The 19,682-nt window shown below is 46.3% G+C and overlaps 1 protein-coding gene across 2 annotated transcripts in view; it reads left to right on the top strand.

Moving 5' to 3' along the window:
• Positions 1 to 19,682, top strand: part of adgrd2 (adhesion G protein-coupled receptor D2) — a 112,195-nt gene that overhangs the window by 82,762 nt on the left and 9,751 nt on the right. For both annotated transcript variants that reach the window (XM_033049362.1, XM_033049363.1), the window contains exons 22-24: positions 630 to 683; positions 2,525 to 2,669; positions 5,773 to 5,852. In XM_033049362.1, coding sequence (XP_032905253.1) covers positions 630 to 683; positions 2,525 to 2,669; positions 5,773 to 5,852 — 279 coding nt within the window. The remainder of the gene's footprint in view (positions 1 to 629; positions 684 to 2,524; positions 2,670 to 5,772; positions 5,853 to 19,682) is intronic.

Consider the following 19,682-nt stretch of genomic DNA (forward strand, 5'->3'; position numbering starts at 1 on the left):
TTAAACTTTTGGAAGAGTCAAAACGTTTCATTAAATAACTTCCTTTAGAGTTCAGGTGTAAATTATGAATCCATCACAGGTTCTCCAGTGGAGACCAAGGTTCCTTCCTGAGGGAGTCGGTGGAACCAAATTTCAGAGCCAGAGCACCCTGGGCGCACATGGTCATACTGTGCCTTTAACAAGAGCAACTGAGGAAAGGTCCCACCTTGATCAGACCTTCAGAGCCTTTTCCCCAAGGTGGAAATGTCTAAAACTAAAGGGCACAGGTTTAACATGAGAGGGGGTGGTGATGGGGGCAGATACAACAGCGACCTTTACAAGGTTTTTAGATAGGCACATGAACATGCAGGGAATGGAGGGATATGAATCACATGCAGGTAGCGGAGATTAGGCATCATGTTTATCACAGACATTGTGGGCCAGAGGGCCTGTACTGTACTGTTCTATATGTTCTAGTACAAAGCAAGTACAGGTTAATAATATCCAATCTCCTGTTACAAAGCTCCTCTCTCCCCAAACTAACCAGCAAGTTCCCTCTTGGTGCTGGTATTCAGGTTAAATAAAGGAGATGGACACTCTGAGAGGTCACTTCACTGACAAAGGCTTTTGTGAATTCTACTCATCTACAGGTGAGAAATGCCATCAAGAGAATGAGAGAGAAAAAGAAAGCTTTGTCATTCAAGGTGAGTACAATTAGTTTGAAAGTACTGTTGGCATGTACCGCAGAAGAGCAGTAAAATTCAATGGTGAGAGACCATTAACTTCCGGCATTCCTAAGATCAGATTGTCCATGCATGGGTTAGTGTTCAGGAGCCACACATTATTGAGCAGGCATATGGAATGTTGATGTCTAAAGAAAGTTCCCAACCCAAAATGTCACTTTACCATTTTCTCCAGTGATGCTGCCTGACCCGCTGAGTTACTCCAGCATCTCATGTCCTAAATTGAATGTTGGCCTTTATCGCAAGAATGGTGGACAGGAGAGAGTAAGTTTTCCTTAGCTGGCCAGGGCTTTGGTGAGGCCCCAGTCAGAGTGCCACCTGGCACTTAGATCTCATTTAAGAAAGGATGTACTTGTCTTAGAGTCATAGAGTCATAGAGTGACACAGTGTGGAACTTGCCCACACTGGCCAACATCTCCCAACTACACTAGTCCCACCTGCCTGCGCTTGGTCCATATCCATCCAAACTTGTCCTATCCATGTCCCTGTCTAGCTGTTTCTTAAACTTTGCGATAGTCCCAGCCTCAACGACCTCCTCTGGCAGCTTGTTCTTGGAGGCATTAGATTGATTCCTCGAATGAACAAGTTGTCTTTTGAGGAGAGTATAAGCAGATTAGTTCGAACAATACCTAGAACATTGAGCGGTGATCTCATTGAAGCGTTAGATCCCGATGGGGCCTGGGTAGATAGAGTCAGTCAAGGTGCTTCTCCTGCTGAGAGAGGCCAGGGAGCATCATCTCACAATAAGGGCTCAGCCAGTTAATCCTGAGGTGAGGAAAACATTTTTCTCTCTCGGGAAGTTGGGAATCTTTGGAATTCTCAACTCTAAAGCACTGTGGATGCTGAGTCGTGTGGAACGTCATTCAGAGGCGAGATAGAACTGTAGATGCTGGTTTAAATCGAAGATAGACGCAAAATGCTGGAGCAACTCAGCGGGACAGGTAGCATCTCTGGAGAGAAGGAATGGGTGACGTTTCGGGTCAAGACCCTCTTCAGAGTCCATTGGCTTGGTGGAACACAGATGGTCAGGCAGCATTTGTGGAGGGAATGGACAGATAACCTTTTGAGGCAGGACCTTCCATCAGTCTGAAGAAGGGTCTCGACCCGAAACGTCACCCATAGATTTTTGCAGGGCAGGAGAGTCGAGGATGAACAAAACATCAGAACTTTGGAGCTGAGGGCAAGGTCAGATCAGCGCTGTCCATGCTGATTGGCAGAGCCGCACACCGGGATAGCACCAAAGCGTGGCCACTCTTCGCGTGCTGGTCCCAGAGGATGATCTACTATCATTCAGTACAATCACCTCACTCTACCCGTTTTACTTATGTTTGGTTTGATTGTATTCATGTATAGTATCCGATTTGTATGGATAGCCCGCCAGCAAAAACCTTTCACTGAACCTCGGTACACGTGACAAACCTGAACATTTACTCCTGCTACTTCTTATGCTGTGAATGTATCGTGGCATCATGTTCGACATAGTTATTATAGTCATTTCTTTGTATCATTTGTGCTACTTATGGTGTATAGAAGCACAACAAACAGTGATCTGTGGAAAAGGCAAACTAGACCTCATTGAAACATACAGAATAATGAAAGGCTTGGATAGAGTGGATGTGGAGAGGATGTTTCCACTAGTGGGAGAGTCTAGGACTGGAGGTCATAGCCTCAGAATTAAAGGATGCTCTTTTAAGAAGGAGATGAGGAGAAATTTATTTAGTCAGAGGGTGGCGAATCTGTGGAATTCTTTGCCACAGAATCTGATTCATTGATGTGCTTTGACCATGTCTTCTTCACTATAGAACTGTACAAGTTTGCGGCCATCAAGTTGTCTTGCTGCTCCAAGAATGACCACCGCTCTGAATGCTGGAAACTGTTGCAGTCCTCCAGCTGAGAAGAACATTCCCACACCAGCAAATTCATGCAACAAATCTGTTATCAGTGAAGGTAAACTGATATGCCTGGAGTTTCTGTACCGCAACCCCTATCTCCCCATTGTGGAGTATCATTAGAAAACCCTAAACCACAAGGGAAATACGTACATGCCTTTGTCGACACTATATCTTCAGTGGTTTGTTAGTTAATGCTACAAGTATCCCCATCGTGTTCTGGATATTCAGAGGGTGTTCTAGTCAATGAAGCATCGTTCCACCCACCCCTCAGTCAGGGTTGTGGTTGAATTTTTCCCACTACGGTGAAGAGCACAGGATTCCTGACTGTGGTGACTTATTTTAATGTGGATCAGACATTGCTCAGCAGCTATCATACGGACTCGGCACAGTGCAGTCTCAGTCCAGCAGCATGGAGGCCCAAGGTGACTGGAGATCAGGCTGCATTACACACACCGAGCACACACACTCGCATGCACTCCGCAACCCCAGCTGTCCACTCACATAGACACATTCTACACCCACACACACACACACACACACACACACACACACACACTGATGTAAAGACACACAATTCCGTTCTCAACCTTATGCTCAGCTCCTTCCCTCACTTCCCTACATCAGTCTCCTCCCTCCTTTCCCCTTTCCAACCACCCCTCCCTGCACAATCCCAGTCTGCGACACCTCCCTTCCTCTCTCCTCTTTCCACACAAACAGCCCAAAGAGTCGAGTTTGAGTTCACATTTATTGTCACAACCAATTAAGGTACAGTGAAATTTGAGTTACCATACAGCCACACTAAGTGAAAAGCAACAAAACACACAACCACATAATATAAAATTTAACACAAACATCCATCACAGTGGAATCCACATTCCTAACTGTGATGAAAGGCAATAAAGTTCAGTCATCTTCCTTCTTTGTTCACCCGTGGTCGAGACCTTTGAACCCTTCGCAGTTCGCCGCTGCCGACGGTCCGATGTCCAAACCCTCGCGTGGGGATGATGGAAACTCCGGCGTCGGGATGGATCGGAACACTCCGCGGTATGGAGCTCCCGAGTCCGCCTCTTCTTACCGGAGACCATGGCTTCACGGTGTTAAAGTCCACAGGTCTGAGCCCTTTCACTGGCGTTCCTCGGGAAAGGATCGCAGGCTCCGCGATGGTAAGTCCGCGCCGTGCCCGCAGCTTAAAGCTCCGGGCCAGTCTTAAGGAAAGGCCGCACCATTCCATATTGTTAGGCCGCAGGGGGAGACGGAGATGCGACACGGAAAAATATTGCACCTCCGTCGAGGTAAGTGGCTGAAAAATCCCCTGATCCCACCCCCCACATAAAAGATACCAAGAAACATTAAAACATACATTTAAGACATACTTAAAATAATAAAAACAGAGAAGGGACGTGACAGACTGCTGGCGAGGCGGCCATTACGGGCGCCACCCGGTGGGAACGGTCGTGACACTAACCATTCTTTCTTATCCACCCTGTTGAAATCCTTAAGATCTTCTATATTTCAACCATTCCCTCTTCTAAACCTCAGCGGCTGCAGCCAAGATCACCATAGGCCAACCTGTCCATTCCAGATATTATTTCAGTAACACACAAAGAGCTGAAGTAGCTTTTTATTTTTTGCTCATGATTCCGCCAGCTGTAGTTCCTTGTGTCTCCATTATTCTAGTACACGTTCTCTGAACTACTTCCAACTGATTTACAAACTTCTTTAAGTAAGACCTAGAAGATCTACCTTCTACAGCCATAATCTGTAGCCTCCCATTGATCTGGTATTTTGTTGGTTCACATGCTTGATCGATGGTGTTTTATCATTAATGTCATTATTATTAATGTTTAGTGTTTTCTGAGTCATTCGTAAACTGTCACTGTATGTCATGTTGTTACTTGTGGGCGGAGCACCAAGGCAAATTCCTTGTATGTGAATACTTGGACAAAAAACTTACTTACTTACTTACTTACTTACTTAGTAAACCTATCGTTTGCATTAAAACTTCTGTGAAAACCAACAGGCTAATAGAATTGATCATTTTGCCGAAAACCTGCACTCCGTCTACCAAGGTCTGCTGGATTTTCTGGTCGATAACTCCTCTTCCCATTCCCATACTGACCTGACTGTATCGGTTCTCCTCCATTGCCGGAGTGAGGTCACAGACAAACTGGAGGAACAGCACCTCCTATTCTGCTTTTTGTTTTTTTTAATCAAAAATATTATTCAATTATTAAAAAATAATATTGACACTACAATAAAACAAACCAGAACCCACCACCATAATATAATACAAACAAATATCCTTAATAAACTACTATACAACTATGTTACAATCCTTATTGAGGATGCATTCAACACCCTGCGGAGCCCAGCGGTCCCGTAACTCCCCCAGGGTGCCCGTGGATAGGGCGTATTCCCTTTCTAACCCCACCTGGGCATCCTACTCTGCTTGGGTAGCTTACAATCCAGCAGTATGAACATTGAATTATCCAATTGCAAGTAATACACTCCCAAAGCCCTTCCCACAGTTCTCCCACCATTTCATAGCCCCACTGCTCATTTCCACTCTTCCATCAACTCATCTCCCATCCCCGTCACCCACTTCCTTTTTATCCCCTTCTTGCCCTTCCCCCCCCTGCTCCCTTCAACTATATCCCTCCCTCTGGCTTCACATGTCAATCCTCTACTCCCCGTACCTGACACCCTTTGTCTGCTTTTCGCCTCTAGCCTTTGTCACTCACTCCAGCCATCTGCCAAACATCCCCTCACCTGTATACATCTATTACTTACCAAGCTTTGCCCCATCCTACTCTCTTTTCAACCTTCTCTTCCCCCCCCCCCCCCCTCACACTCCATCATCAGTCTGAAGAAGGGTCCTGACCCAAACAATATCTGTCCATTCCCTCCACAGATGCTGCCTGACCCCATTGAATTCCACCACTTTGTGTTTTGCTCAAGATTTCAGTATCTGTGCCTCCTTGTGTGTCTCTGATAGAAATACTAGATGTCTCATTGCCTCTGTAAATGGCACAGAGAGTCTGTGGGTCCAACAAACCTCCACGGGGATTGTGAATAGATGTTGTCCACTGATGCCTGGCCCCTGGCCCGAGCTGTTAGCTTTTGAGATTCCTCTCTAATTGTGCTTCCTTTTATTTTAGGGAAAACCAACACATCCAGTGAGTTGCCGGGAGCGGAGGGTCTGACGTGTTTCTCACCAGGCATGGCACCAGATAAACAAGTAAGTTACGGTCATCCGATAAATATAAGGTTCATTCTGTATAAATCCACACTTTATAATTCCTTTCTAGTTTAGTTTTGTTAATTGTCCCATGGTCTGAGGTGCAGTGCAAAGCTTCTGTTGCATGCTAACCAGTCAGCGGAAAGATAAAAGGGTGGGGGTTGGGGATGAGGTTGGGGGGTGAGGGTGAGAGTGGGATTGAGAGTGGAGGGTGGGGGGTGAGGGTGAAGGTGGGCAGTGAGGGTGGGGGGTGAGGTTGGGGGGTGAGGGTGAGAGTGGGATTGAGAGTGGAGGGTGGGGGGTGAGGGTGAAGGTGGGGGATGAGGGTGGTGGGCAGTGAGGGTGGGGGGTGAGGTTGGGGGGTGAGGGTGAGAGTGGGATTGCGAGTGGCGGGTGGATGGATGAGGGTGAGGGTGGGGGGTGAAGGTGGTGTGGGGTGAGAGTGGTGGGCGGTGAGGGTGGGGGGTGAGGATGAGGGTTGGGGGTGAGGGTGGGGGTGATGGTGGTAGAGGGGTTGAGGATGGGGGGATGAGCGTGGAGGGTAAGGGTGGGGTGAGAGTGGGGGGGTGAGGGTGAGAGTGGGATTGAGGGTGGAGGGTGAGGAGTGCTGATAGGGTTGACAGAGCATTATCTGAAGTTGTTGAATGGTGTTGGGACTGGAAGGCTGTAATGTAGACTGATCCTCAGTGTAGGAAGCCAAGAGCAGAGAGGCTGTAGAGGGGGTGGGTGGGAGTGACTGCAGCCAGGAAAGTTCCTCTTCATCAATGATAGTTTCTGCAAGACTTTAATTCTGGGCACAGTCTGCATGGACCATTTTCTTCTTACTCTGTCAAGAGTCAAGGATGTTTAATTGTTACACGTACAGAGAACAGAACAATGCTTAACAGGCCTGTTACACAATACACATAGATTTTATAGTATAAACAAAAATGCAATCATTTAATAGCAACATTTCTAGTGAAAATAAAACTAAATGTTTAGTGCAACCAAAGACATTCCATAGTTCATAGTTGAGGTTCGTGTTGTGCGGTGTTCAAGAGTCTGATGGTTGTTGCAAAGAAACTGTTCTTGAACCTGGTGGTCACGGTTTTCAGACACCCGTACCTTCTTCCGGATGGTTGGAGTGAAATGAGAGCATGTCCAAGGTGGGGTGGGTCTTTGACGATGCTGGCGGCCTCTTTGTGGCAGCACCTCTTGTAGGTCCCTTCAAAGGTGGAGAGGAGCACTGGGAAGGTTAATTGTCAGATACATTGCAGCTCTGTTGGAGATATTGTCCAGAGAGAGTCCAGAGGTCTATCCTTGTGGTTTAATCTTCCTTGACACATGGCTTTTTGAAGTCGCCTCACCTAGGGTGCCAATTATGGGCAGGTGTCGTTTGGGCCAATAACACTTGGTAATGAAGTGGATCAGGCCCTAACACCTTGCATCCGTCCAAGAAATTGAACAATATTGATCTGCACCACACCTTAGGGAAGTGCCACTAATCACCATCAGAGATGACGTTCTTCAAGCGCTTCCTTTCATAGCAAAGTCTAAAATGGCAGCTCATTAGGAGGTAACAGGAATGTCAGGCTTTGCCTGTAAGGCAGTGTTGTTTTATTTCCAAGCTGGCTTTGAGGGTAAAATATCCTGTATGTGCTCCTTACTACACGTTTCCTTTAAGGACTTTACCCTGTCCTCTTTGTCCAGGTTGTTGCTATTGTAATGCACATCCAGAGCTAGTGACTGTCATACCTCAAAGTTATTTTAGTAACCATTCATGTGTTTTTATTTTAGCAATTCTATTTTTAATTTGAAGTGTCTTGACACGACCAAAATTCTAACGATTTACCTCAGAACCTTCTAAGAGCGTGAGGCTGTTTTCATTTTTGCAAATGGCCTAATCTGTTAGTTGATCAAATAAAGGGGAACAAACCATAATCATTCAAATTAGTTCAGTTTAGAGATATTTCGCGGAAACAGGCCCTTTGGCCCACCGAGTCCGTGCCGACCAGCGATCCCTGCACATTCACACTTATTCTACACACACTAAGGACAATTTTACATTTATACCAAGCCAATTAACCTACAAACCTGTACGTCTTTGGAGTGTGGGAGGAAAATCAAAGATCTCAGAGTAAACCCACACCGGTCACGTACAAACTCCGTACAGACAGCACCCGTAGTCAGGATCGAACCAGGGTCTCTGGCGCTGTAAGGCAGCAACTCTACCGCTAGGCCACCGTGCCGCAAATGAAAAGTTTCCCCCAGTTGGTGTCCTGTTTAATAAATTAAGTTGATTCTTAACCACCCTCAGGGAAGACCTAGAAAGCCACTCATTTCAATATCAATTTGTTGGGTGACACAGTGGTAGAGAGAGCTGCTGTCTCACAATGCCAGATATTCACATGTTTCCTCACCTTGGAGGGCTGTCTGTGTGGAGCTTGTTTGATAACTATGCTGAAAAGCACAAGGAATGTCTCACTAAGGGCACTGGATGTCTGCCAGGTTTTGTTATGCCCATGTGGTGTTAACCTACAATTGACACCACAATACAATGGACACGCAAGAAGTATTTAACTAACACCTACTCCATAGTTAGTTATTGCTGCAATTAAATCCTCTCCGGGTAGTTTCACGTTACAGCTCCAGTGGTGATTTGCCACATGTTAACAGTGATACCTGTTTAAATCAGGCAAACCATCTTCACACCAACACACCCCTTGGAACCAGCAGAGCATGTAAGATCACTCTGCTTTGGACAGCACCTTTACTGTGATGGTACAGTTTACCGGCAACTCTAAAAAGTTAAACGCTATTATTTTATTTTCTGGCCATGTACATTTATTAATTGTGCGTACACTTTATGTGTACAGTGAAAGCACTGGTAATGGCAAGTCCAAATACGTCCTCCAAGCGAGGAGAAGAGTGACAGACCACCACGGCCAAAAGGTTTACCTGCTGTTTCTACGTCACGGCAGCTCCTCAGAGCAGCTGCCCAGGACACTGATCACAGGAACGTTTTCACCGAATGTCCAGCAGCGTAGAGTAATCAGTCAGGCAGCGCGTTTCCGTGGCCAGCGAGTCGAGATTTGGTAGCTTGATGAGAGAAGAACGTGCCGAAAAAAATAAGGGAACCGAGGAAGTAGGTAAATAAGATTTGACCAATTTGCATCACGGAGGGTTAATGTGTAGGAAGGAACTGCAGATGCTGGTTTACACCGAAGACAGACACAAAATGCTGGAGTAACTCAGCCGGGCAGGCAGCATCTCTGGAGAGAAGGAATAGATGACGTTTCGGGCTGAGACACCTTCTTCAGGTAAATGTGTTGAGCTCGGGTCAGTCACTACCCAGGTCAGAGTCAAGCTCCCCCTCGCTCAGCGTCACATCCACAATTAGGAATAGTTCTGTACAACTGACTGTTCTGTACCTGAGGCATCTTTGCTTTACATTAGTCGGGGCCAATGTGTCCTTTTGTCTGTGTCCACCTGCATCACAGCTTATCCTCATCCTCAGCAGAGTCTGCCCTCACCTTCTCCATCATGGTCTGGTTTGGCTCAGCCACCAAGCACAACACCCGGAGGCTGCAGCGAATCGTCCGATCAGCTGAGAAGGTTATTGGCTGCAACCTTCCCTCCATTGACGAACTGTACACTGCAAGGGCCAGGAAGCGAGCGGGTAAGATCATCTCTGACTCCTCTCACCCTGGCCACAAACTCTTTGAATCACTTCCCTCTGGAAGGCGACTCCGGACTGTCAAAGCTGCCACAGCCAGACATAAAAACAGCTTTTTTCCACAAGTAGTAGCTCTACTCAATAACCAAAAATCTGTTGCCTCCTTTTGTTCTGGTATTTCATTTAATTCTCATACTTAATCAATAATGTTTTATTATTAATGTTTAATGTTTTATGTGTCATAGAAACATAGAAAATAGGTGCAGGAGGAGGCCATTCGGCCCTTCGAGCCAGCACTGCCATTCATTGCGATCATGGCTGGTCGTCCCCAATCAATAGCCCGTGCTTGCCTTCTCCCCATATCCCTTGATTCCTCTAGCCCCTAGAGCTCTATCTAACTCTCTCTTAAATCCATCCAGTGATTTGGCCTCCACTGCCCTTTGTGGCAGGGAATTCCACAAATTCACAACTCTCTGGGTGCAAAAGTTTTGTCATTCCTAACTGTCACTGTATGTCATGTTGTCACTTGCGGGCGGAGCACCAAGGCAAATTCCTTGTATGTGAATACTTGGCCAATAAACTTATTCATTAATTCATAGTACATGTGCGGTATACAGCTGTGTACACCCAGTCCTCTCATACTGGAGGAATGTCGCAGCGTGCAATAATGACTGCACCTGGGTGGTGAATCTGTGGAATTCATTGCCACAGGAGGTTGTGGAGGCCAAGTAAATTGATATTTTTAAGGCGGAGGTTGATAACGTCTTGATTAGTACATGTGTCAGGGGTTGTGGGGGAAGACAGGAGAATAGGGTTGAGAGGGAAAGATAGATCAGCCATGACAGAATGGCAGAGTAGATCTGATGGGCCGAATGGCATAATTCTGTTCCTATAACTTGTGAACTTATGAACTTGCTTGTTGCTATCAACAATTTTATGATCAGCGCAGTTCCAACATGAGAGTTTTAATCTGCTTGGGGAACTCAGTTATAGCCTGGGGAGCACCCCGGCTTTTACTGAGTTACGTGTAGTCTTTTCCACACAGCTGAGACAGGAGTAGTTTAGTTTAGTTTAGTTTATTGTCACATGTACCGAGGTACAGTGAAACGCTTTTTGTTGCGTGCTGTTCAGTCAGTGTAAAAGGAGTAGTAGGTTCCTTTAATAAACGGCAGGTCTGACAGTACAGCATTAGCCCTGGACAAGGGCAGGTCAGAACCTAGAAATACAGCAGAGAGTAACTTAGCTCCTTCCACCCCAAAGGCCCTTCCACCACCTACAAGGCACTAAGCAGGAATCTGACAGAACACTCCACTTGGTTGTGAGCAGTTTTAACATCTCTCAAGAAGCTTGGCACCACCCGAGTTAAAGCGGTCTGTTTGACTGGTGGCTCTGCCACTGCCCCAAACATTCAGTTCCTCCAGCAGACAATACTTTAGTTTAGTTCAGAGATACTGCGTGGAAACAGGCCCTTCGGCCCACCAAGTCTGTGCCCACCACCAATCACCCCGTGAACTAGAACTATCCTACACACTAGGGACAATTTACTATTTTTTATTGAAGCCAATTAACCTACAAACCTGCACGTCTTTGGATTGTGGGAGGAATGCGGAGAACCTGGAGAAAACCCACGCGGTCACGGGGAGAACGTACTAACTCGATACAGACAACACCTGTAGTCGGGATCAAACCCGCGTCTCTGGCCACTGTAAGGCAGCAACTCTAGCGCTGCGCCTCCGTGCATCGTTGTCAGTGCTATCAGTACATCGCTTCACCTTTCACCCATGGGATAGAGTTAGAGCCACAGGCTTTGATAGAAAAAGTAACAGTGGAATGAATATTAAAGTTAAAATTGAGAATTTGTGCAGATTTATAACAAGGTGCATTTAATACTGACACCACAGCTGTCATGTGACCTTCAGTGCGTTGAAGATGTTGGTTATTTTGATTCATGTCACTTGATCATGTCATTATCTGTACCATCGGTCAGTAACCTGAATCTCCGTTCCCTTGCCGCTCTGCCAGTTTTTAATGCGTTATTGCTTAGTGACAGAGGATTAAAATATTTATTTCAAGAATTATGGGGAGATTAAGGTGCAGCTCTGCGAATGGTTTGGGTGATCAACAAATTGCTCTTTGTGTTATGGCTGTCAGCCCAGAGGACCTTGGAAAGTTCTGACAGTTAAGAGAGGATTAAGTTGGGAGATACATGTCCCAGACGGGTTAAACCGCAGCCAGTCCTACTCATGGTCCATGTGCCGCAACTTCTCCACTATAATCCCTGGATACATCCAGTGCCACTGGCAGCACAGAGCTACCGGTGGAGGGAGTGCAGCCAGGAGGAGAGTCTAATGACCATACCCCTGATTAGTCATGGTGTCAGGCCAAGCATGGGCACGGATACATCCTCCCGATTACCGCCGATTGCCTCCCCGTGGCAAATGACTCCTCCATGTCAGATTTAGAAGAAGCACTGAGCGTGGCCAGAATGTACCCTGGTTTGGGGAGCTCAATGCCCACCGCCAAGAGGTAGCACATCACTGACTAAGCTGGCTGAGTGCACAAGGATATAGATTGGGTCTAAGACAGGTACTGAGTCAAACCACATGAGGGGGAAGCCTGGAGACACAAGGAACTGCAGATGCTGGTTTACAAAAAAGACACAAACGCTGGATTAACTCAACGGGTCCAGCACCATCTCTGGAGAACACGGATAGGCGACGTTTCAGGTCAGGACCCTTATTCAGACGTCAACATTCCATTTGCCGCCTTAATTATTTGTGGCTCCTGAACACTAACTTTGCTTTACCCGTGTATGGACAATCTGATCTTGGGAATGCCAACAGTTAATGGTCTCTCACATTGAATTTTACTTCCCTTCCCTGGTACATGCCAACAGTATTTCCAAACAAACTACACTCACCTTGAAAGACATGCTTCTTCAGACAGTTCAGATAAGTCTTCTTGACCAGACGACATTGGTTTACTGCAACATTGGTCGAGGTGGCCACTGTGCAATGCTTGTACATACAAGGTCCCGTCTACACACAGAGGACATCCTCCATTGTGCTGAACGTAAATAGACCACAGAGCCGATCGGGCAGCTCAAGATTGGACATCCACCAGCAGCTCCACAATCTGCAACCTCCTGCCCCGCCAGGTCTCTCCCTCCGTCCATCACCATTGAGGAGTGTGGAACAGCACGGCAGGCACAGCCGAAACTGAGGTGCCAAACCCAGACAAGCTGCAACACAGGACCACAGACGTGCTAAAGATGGACAACAGTAGGCAAAGGAAGAGCAAGGAATCTCACTCCCAATAGGCTCTGCAACCTTGAACACTGGCAGGCAAGCAACAACTGAGGAGAGGAGAGGCTCCAAGATCAAGCTCTTCATCAAATAGTCTCCCACAGTGTCATAAGGAAAAATGAGACCCAACAAAATAAAATGAAAGAGCAGGAAGAAATCCTGTCCTGAATCAGTTGAAATTGGTTGCACAGAGCACAAGAGGAAATACGGTCATAGAAATCTCTGTGCACATGGTTAAGGTGTTAAAAGGATGCCTGAACTGGTGAGGAAAAAACAGTGCTAGAGGAACTCAGCGGGTCAGGCAACATCTGTCTGAACAAGGGTCCTGGCCCTAAACATCACCTGTCCATTCCCACCCCAGATGCTGCCTGAACTACTGAATTCATCCAGCACTTTGTGCTTTGCTGAAGACTACAGCATCTGCAGTCTCCGTGTCTCCATCTAAAATGGTGTGTGTGGGATTGCAGATATTTGGAGCTGGAAATACCGTGTCTGCTTCCGTAAATTGTGTGGAGTTCAACTTGGCTTCTCCAGCTGAGCTGGTCTATATGCCAGTCTTTGAACATTAAAGCAGAGGCTGGAGTAGGCCCCTCTGTGCTTGGATCCATTTCATACGAAGGGGAGAATGGGGAGAAGGCAGGAGAATGGGGTTGAGGGGGAAAGATAGATCAGCCATGATTGAATGCCAGAGTAGACATGATGGGCCAAATGGCCTGATTCTGCTCCTATTTCGTATAAACTTCAGAACGATCAGACAAAATTAATCATTGGTTTCAACTCCACCTTCCTGCTTGAACCACCCATTTCTTAAGTCAATTTCCCACAGGTCAATATATGTGTTTATCTCAAGCCTCAGAAACAGTATTTGTTGCTCTGGATCCACAGCTCTCTAATGTAGAGAATTATGAAGATTCATGAGCCTCTGAATGAAGAAACCCTTCCTCATCTCAAGCTTACGATGGCCTCATCTTATCCCGAGATTGCCGCTCCAAAAACAGAGCTAACAATTCAGAACAAAGAACTTTCACCTAATTTCAATACAATCTTAAGGTCCTAGTGGATGGACCTTGAGCCTTGATCTGTGGCAAGCAAGGCTTGTTCCCTGTGTACAGCCTCTGACCAATCATCCTACGCAGTTCATGCCCATGCCTTCCCGACAGAGCCGGATGTATCTATAGGCTTCGTAGGCTGAAGCCTAGGGCCTCAAAATCTAGGGGGCCTCCGGCCAAGGTGTATAATATTTTTGACACTGTCATAGGCTTTTCTTACATACGCTGTCACAACGCACTGTAGTCTCTAAACAATCCTTCAGTAATTTTCCTTGCCCTCCATTTCAGAATAATAGTGTTTTAAGCCAATAACTCGACACTAGCACTGGCAATAAATAAATAAATAGCGCAGCTTTCCAGCCCCTTATCTCATTGGCCATGCTCGGCTGCACATCGGTGTCAATCTGGTGGATTCTTCCATCTTCCTCTAATCGTGGGGGTGGGGGATTGGGAGGGGCCTCACAAGTGGAATAGCCTAGGGCCTCTCTTCATCTAAATCCGGCACTGCTTCCCGAGGATATCACATAACACTGTGCAGCACAGGAACAGGCCCTTCGACCCACAATGTCCATGCCAGATATGATGCCAGGTAAAACTAATCTCTATTCCCTGCATACCCATGGGCCTCTTGAATGCCACTATCCTATCTACTTCCACCATCACTGCTGGCAGTGTGTTCCAGGCACCAACCAATTGTTTAGACAACGTTCCCCACACATCTCCATTAACTATTGCCCCTCTCACCTTAAACCTATGCCCTATAGTCTTTAACATTTCTACCCTGGGCAAGACATTCTGAGTGTCTCTCCTATTTATGTCTCTTATAATTTTAGAAACTTCTATCAGGACTCTCTTCAACCTCCAACGTTCCAGAGAAAACAAACCAAGTTTGTCCAAAGCCTCCCCTTATCGCAATACCCTTTATTGCAGGCATCATCCTGGTAAAGCTATTCTGCACTCTCTCCAAAGCCACACCCTTCCTGTAACGGGGGCAACCAAAATTGCCCACAGCACTCTAATTATGGCCTAACCAAAGGCCATAAAGCTGCCTCATAACTTCCTAAAGATAGACACAAAGTGCTGTAGTAACTCAGCGGGTCGGGCAACATCTCTGGAGAAAAGGCCTTTACTTACCTCCCCTCTACTTACAGTCTGAAGAAGGGTCCCAACCCGAAACGTCAACCGTTCTTTTTCTCCAGAGATGTTGCCTGGCCCGTTGAGTTACTCCAGCACTTTATGTTAATCTTCGGTATAAACAAGCATCTAAAATTCCTTTCTGCACGTTACTTCCTGTGTTCACCTGTAACTAAAGCAATCTCAAGCTGGATTCAGCTGTCCATAAACAAGTGGGGGGGGAGGGGGATTATCTGATCACAAAAGGTTATCGTGTTCCAGGTTGTGAATGATCCAAAGCCAATGCACTTTTCCACAGATGTTATGTTTCAATCACTCAGCTGTTCTGCTTGAAATTATGATCTAGGTGCAAATCGGCTCAGTTTCACCAAATTACCTCAGAGCCATGTCCTGCTCTTTCCCTCCAATGTTCAAAAACAGCTCCGCTCTCATCTTTTCTTCCACAAGCAAAATTTTTTTCTGGTGAATAATCAGCTAAAGATTGAGGATTGTTTACGCACTGAAATAATTGATTCAGCTGGGAATCAATTTGCACAGTGCTCTCATGCACACCGTTGCAGGAGCGCTCTGACAATTTGCACAGTGCTCTCATGCACACCGTTGCAGGAGCGCTCTGACAAAGAGGCACCTGAAACATTAACTCCGTTTCTCTCTGCACAGATGCTGCACAACCAGCTGAGTATTTCCGTTTTTAACTCAGACACTGCAGATGCCCAAATCTGGAGCAAAAAAAAAACAGTAGCTGGAGGAACTCAGTGGGCTAGGCGGCATCTGTGGAGGTACTCTGAATTCTTCCAGCTATTTGTTTTTTTTCCATCAGTTTTAACTGTTTCGATCTTCTCTTTCGTGCCATTGACCATAAGAGCCCAGAAGACATGATGCAGTTCTATTTGGGAGTTTAAAAAAATGCTTTGAATTTTTATATTGGTCTAAAATGCATAGCCTGATTTCATGGAAACTGCATCAATTTCAATGGAAACAGTGTTGGTAACCAGGGCAATATTCCCACCATCAGTCCTTTCATCCAAGGGATCTCTTCCACTCTGCCCATTCCCTGCACATTGGTTCCATCACTCCCCCTGACGTTGGTTGGAGATTGAACCAAACTGTACACAACTTGGAACCCAAGGTGACTTCCCGCAGTCACTGGGGTAGACTGCTTCATAGAGTCGTAGAGAGTCATACAGCATGGAAACGGGCCCTTTGGCCCAACTTATCCACACCAACCAACATGCTCCTATCTACACTAGTCCAACCTGCCTACATTTGGCCCACATCCCTCTAAAGCTGTCTTATCTGTGTACCTGTCTAAATGTTTCTCAAACATTGCAATAGTAGCTGCCTCAACCATCTCCTCCAGCAGCTCGTTCCATATACCCGCATGAGTGTCACAGAATCTTCATTCACTATTTTCGGCATATACTGTGTGAAATAGTTACCCCTTGGGTTCCTATTAAATCTTCCCCCCCCACCTTAAACCTAAGTCCTCTGGTCCGCGATTCCCCTACTCTGGGCAAGAGACTCTGTGCATCTACCCGATCTATTCCTCTCATGATCCTGTACACCTCTATATGATCACCCCTCATCTGCCTAAGCCTCAAAGAATAGTCCCAGCCTGTTCAACCTTTCCCTATAGCTCAGACCCTCGAGTCCTGGCAACATCCTTGTGCAAGTTTCCACCTGCAGAACATCTACCAGTTTCTACCCTTCCTCGGATTGCCGCTGCTGACACCATCATCCATGCCTTCACCCATTGACACCATCATCCATGCTTTTGGTATCTCCAGAATCGATTGCCACTTCTGTCTGGGTTCCCCATTCTACTTCCTGTAACCAAAGCCCTACTGCCCCTGTCCTACCGTCACAGGGCCATACGGTGCTGGAATAAACCATTCTATGATGATCTGTATTCATCCTCTCTTCCAGCTCCAAGCCCCTAGCCTTCTATACGCCAGCGGTTCAAGTTCTCATCTTGACATTTCTTAAATGGTGTCGGCAACTCTGCCTCTATCACTCTTCGACTCGTGTGTTCCAGGTACTCACCACTCTCACCGTGGTCCCCATTGAATCCCCTCTAAATCTCTCATCCTTTACCTTGAATCTATGTCCCTCAGTTTTATCTACCTCTGATGTGGGGGGGGGAAATTCCTGCGCTCTACCCCCTCACCTTGATTAAGTCCCCTCTTGAACTCTCTCATTCCAGGGAAAACAGACCCAGCATCTCCAGTCTGAAACGCAACTTCCTTGTGAATCTCCTCTGCCCAATCTCCGGTTATCCTGACTTTCTTATTCACACAAACCCATTCTGCATGGTTCACCACACTGGTTCCTGACAATATTAATTGGACCAAATTATCTCAATCCTCCACATCTGTGTAATCTTCTCCACTTCTGCAACTGTGCTCTTCCCATTCCTGCCTCTTAGCAGTAGAGCAGCTGGTAGAGTTGTTGCCTCACATCCTCAGAGACTTTGGCTGCTGTCTGTGTGGAGTTTACACGTTCTCCCTGGGATGACATGGGTTCCCTCCGGGTACTCCAGTTTTCTTCCACATCCCTAAGATGTACGGGTTTGTGGGTTAATTAAATTTGCTGCTGTAAATTATCTCCAGTGTGTAGGGAATGGCTGCGAATGTGGGATAACATCGAACAATGTGAACAGGTGATCGTGATGGTCGGCATGGACTCGGTGGGCTGAAGGGCCTATTTACATGCAGCATCTCCAAACTAAGCTAAACTAAATGAATTGTAGGCATGTTTAATCGCTACACTCTTGGCAACTATGCTAAGAGCTGAGTTTTGAAATCCCTTCTCTAAACCTTTATGTTTCCTCCTCAAATGCAAACATTTAATAACGTCCTAACATCGGGAGATATTAGGAGATATGGCACATTATCATTCTTTGATTGATTCCACTCCTGCAAAGCACTTTAGATTGCTTCATCCCATGAAAGCACTGCATGAATTTGTTACAAAAATAGCCCAGATTTATTGAGGGCAGAACTGTCTGTGCTGGATCTGTGTGTGATTATTTAACATGCCAAGATCTGTTTAGGATCTTAGCTTGCCTTGGACAATTTACAGAGGCCAATGTACCACGCATCTTTGTTGTCACCTACAAACCCACACATCTTTGGATGTGAGAGGAAACCGGAGCACCCAGAGGAAACCCACGAGGTCATACGGAGAACGTACAAACTCCACAAAGACAGCACCCGAGGTCAAGATTGAACTGGGTCTCTGGAGGTGTGAGCCATCAGGTCTACCAGCTGTGCCACTGGGATACCTAGTTCTGCGGTAATGAATCATCAGCATCGTATGAAGCTTCTTTTAAAATGTCAAACAATTCTAAATTCAGTTGGGATCCAAGCAAGGACAATTTCATGAAGCATGACAAGCCCTGCACTGGCTTTACAACCTATTAGCAGATCTCATTTGGTGGATTAAAAATAACCTAAAGTAGATGCAAGTCAGACTAACGATGGATCTGTTTTTTAGAAACGTGAATTCCAGAATTGTCCGAAGCTCTGGGTCGGATGGGTGCAAATTCATGATTGACCTCCTGCCTGGGGCATTAATTCTCCCTGTAACGGCGATATTCCCACTTAATCGAGCTGTACGGGAACCAAATGTCATTCACATCAGACCTGCCATCCGCGTGAGGATCGGTTTCAGCACTCTTTAGATAAGTGTTGATGAAATGCCCCGCTGACCTCAAAACTGACCATTGTAATTTGACACAGCTGAGAATGAGATCAACATGCGCATTCACTACCTCCAGATACAATGTTCCTTTTGTCCCTGTGTGGCACGCACGGCACTGCAAGGTTTTGGAAGTTCCTTTTCTTACACCGTCCCAGCAGTGAACAGAGACCATCGATTGATTTCCACTAATTCAGACACAGGTTTGAATGCAGTACCGAGGGAGGGCCGTTCTGTCGGAGGATATATCGTTCTGTTTAGTTCGTTGTCACGTAAACCAAGGTACCCGGAAAAGCTTTTTTGGTGCGTGCTCGCTAATTAGCAGAAAGACTCTCCGTGATTCCAGTCAAGTTGTCCACAGTGTAGAGATACAGGATAAAGGGAGTAATGTTTAGTGCAAAATAAAGTCCAGTAAAGTCTGATTAAAGATAGTGCGAGGGTTTCCAATGAGGTAAATGGTAGATCGAAGCTGGGTGGCAGTGTGAACTGTGAGGAGGATGCGACGAGAATGCAGGGTGACTTGGACAGGTTGGGGGAGTGGGCAGATGCATGGCAGATGAAGTTTAATGTGGATAAATGTGATGTATCAAAAACAGGAAGGCAGATTACTATCTAAATGGCGTCAAGTTGAGAAAAGGGTAAGTACAACGGGATCTGGGTGTCCTTGTTCATCAGTCTATGAAAGTAAACATGCAGGTACAGCAGGCAGTGAAGAAAACGAATGGCATGATGGCCTTTCTAATAAGAGGTAGAGTATAGGAGCAAAGAGGTCCTTCTGCAGTTGTACAGGGCCCTAGGGAGACCACACCTGGAGCATAGTGTGCAGTTTTGGTCCCCTAGTTTGAGGAAGGACATTCTTGCTGTTGAGGGAGTGCAGCGTAGGTTTACAAGGTTAATTCCCGGGATGGCGGGACTGTCATATGCTGAGAGAATGGAGTGGCTGGGCTTGTACACTCTGGAGTTTAGAAGGATGAGAGGGTATCTTATT

This window comes from Amblyraja radiata, chromosome 32 (genome assembly GCF_010909765.2).
Source record: "Amblyraja radiata isolate CabotCenter1 chromosome 32, sAmbRad1.1.pri, whole genome shotgun sequence".
NCBI lineage: Eukaryota > Metazoa > Chordata > Chondrichthyes > Rajiformes > Rajidae > Amblyraja > Amblyraja radiata.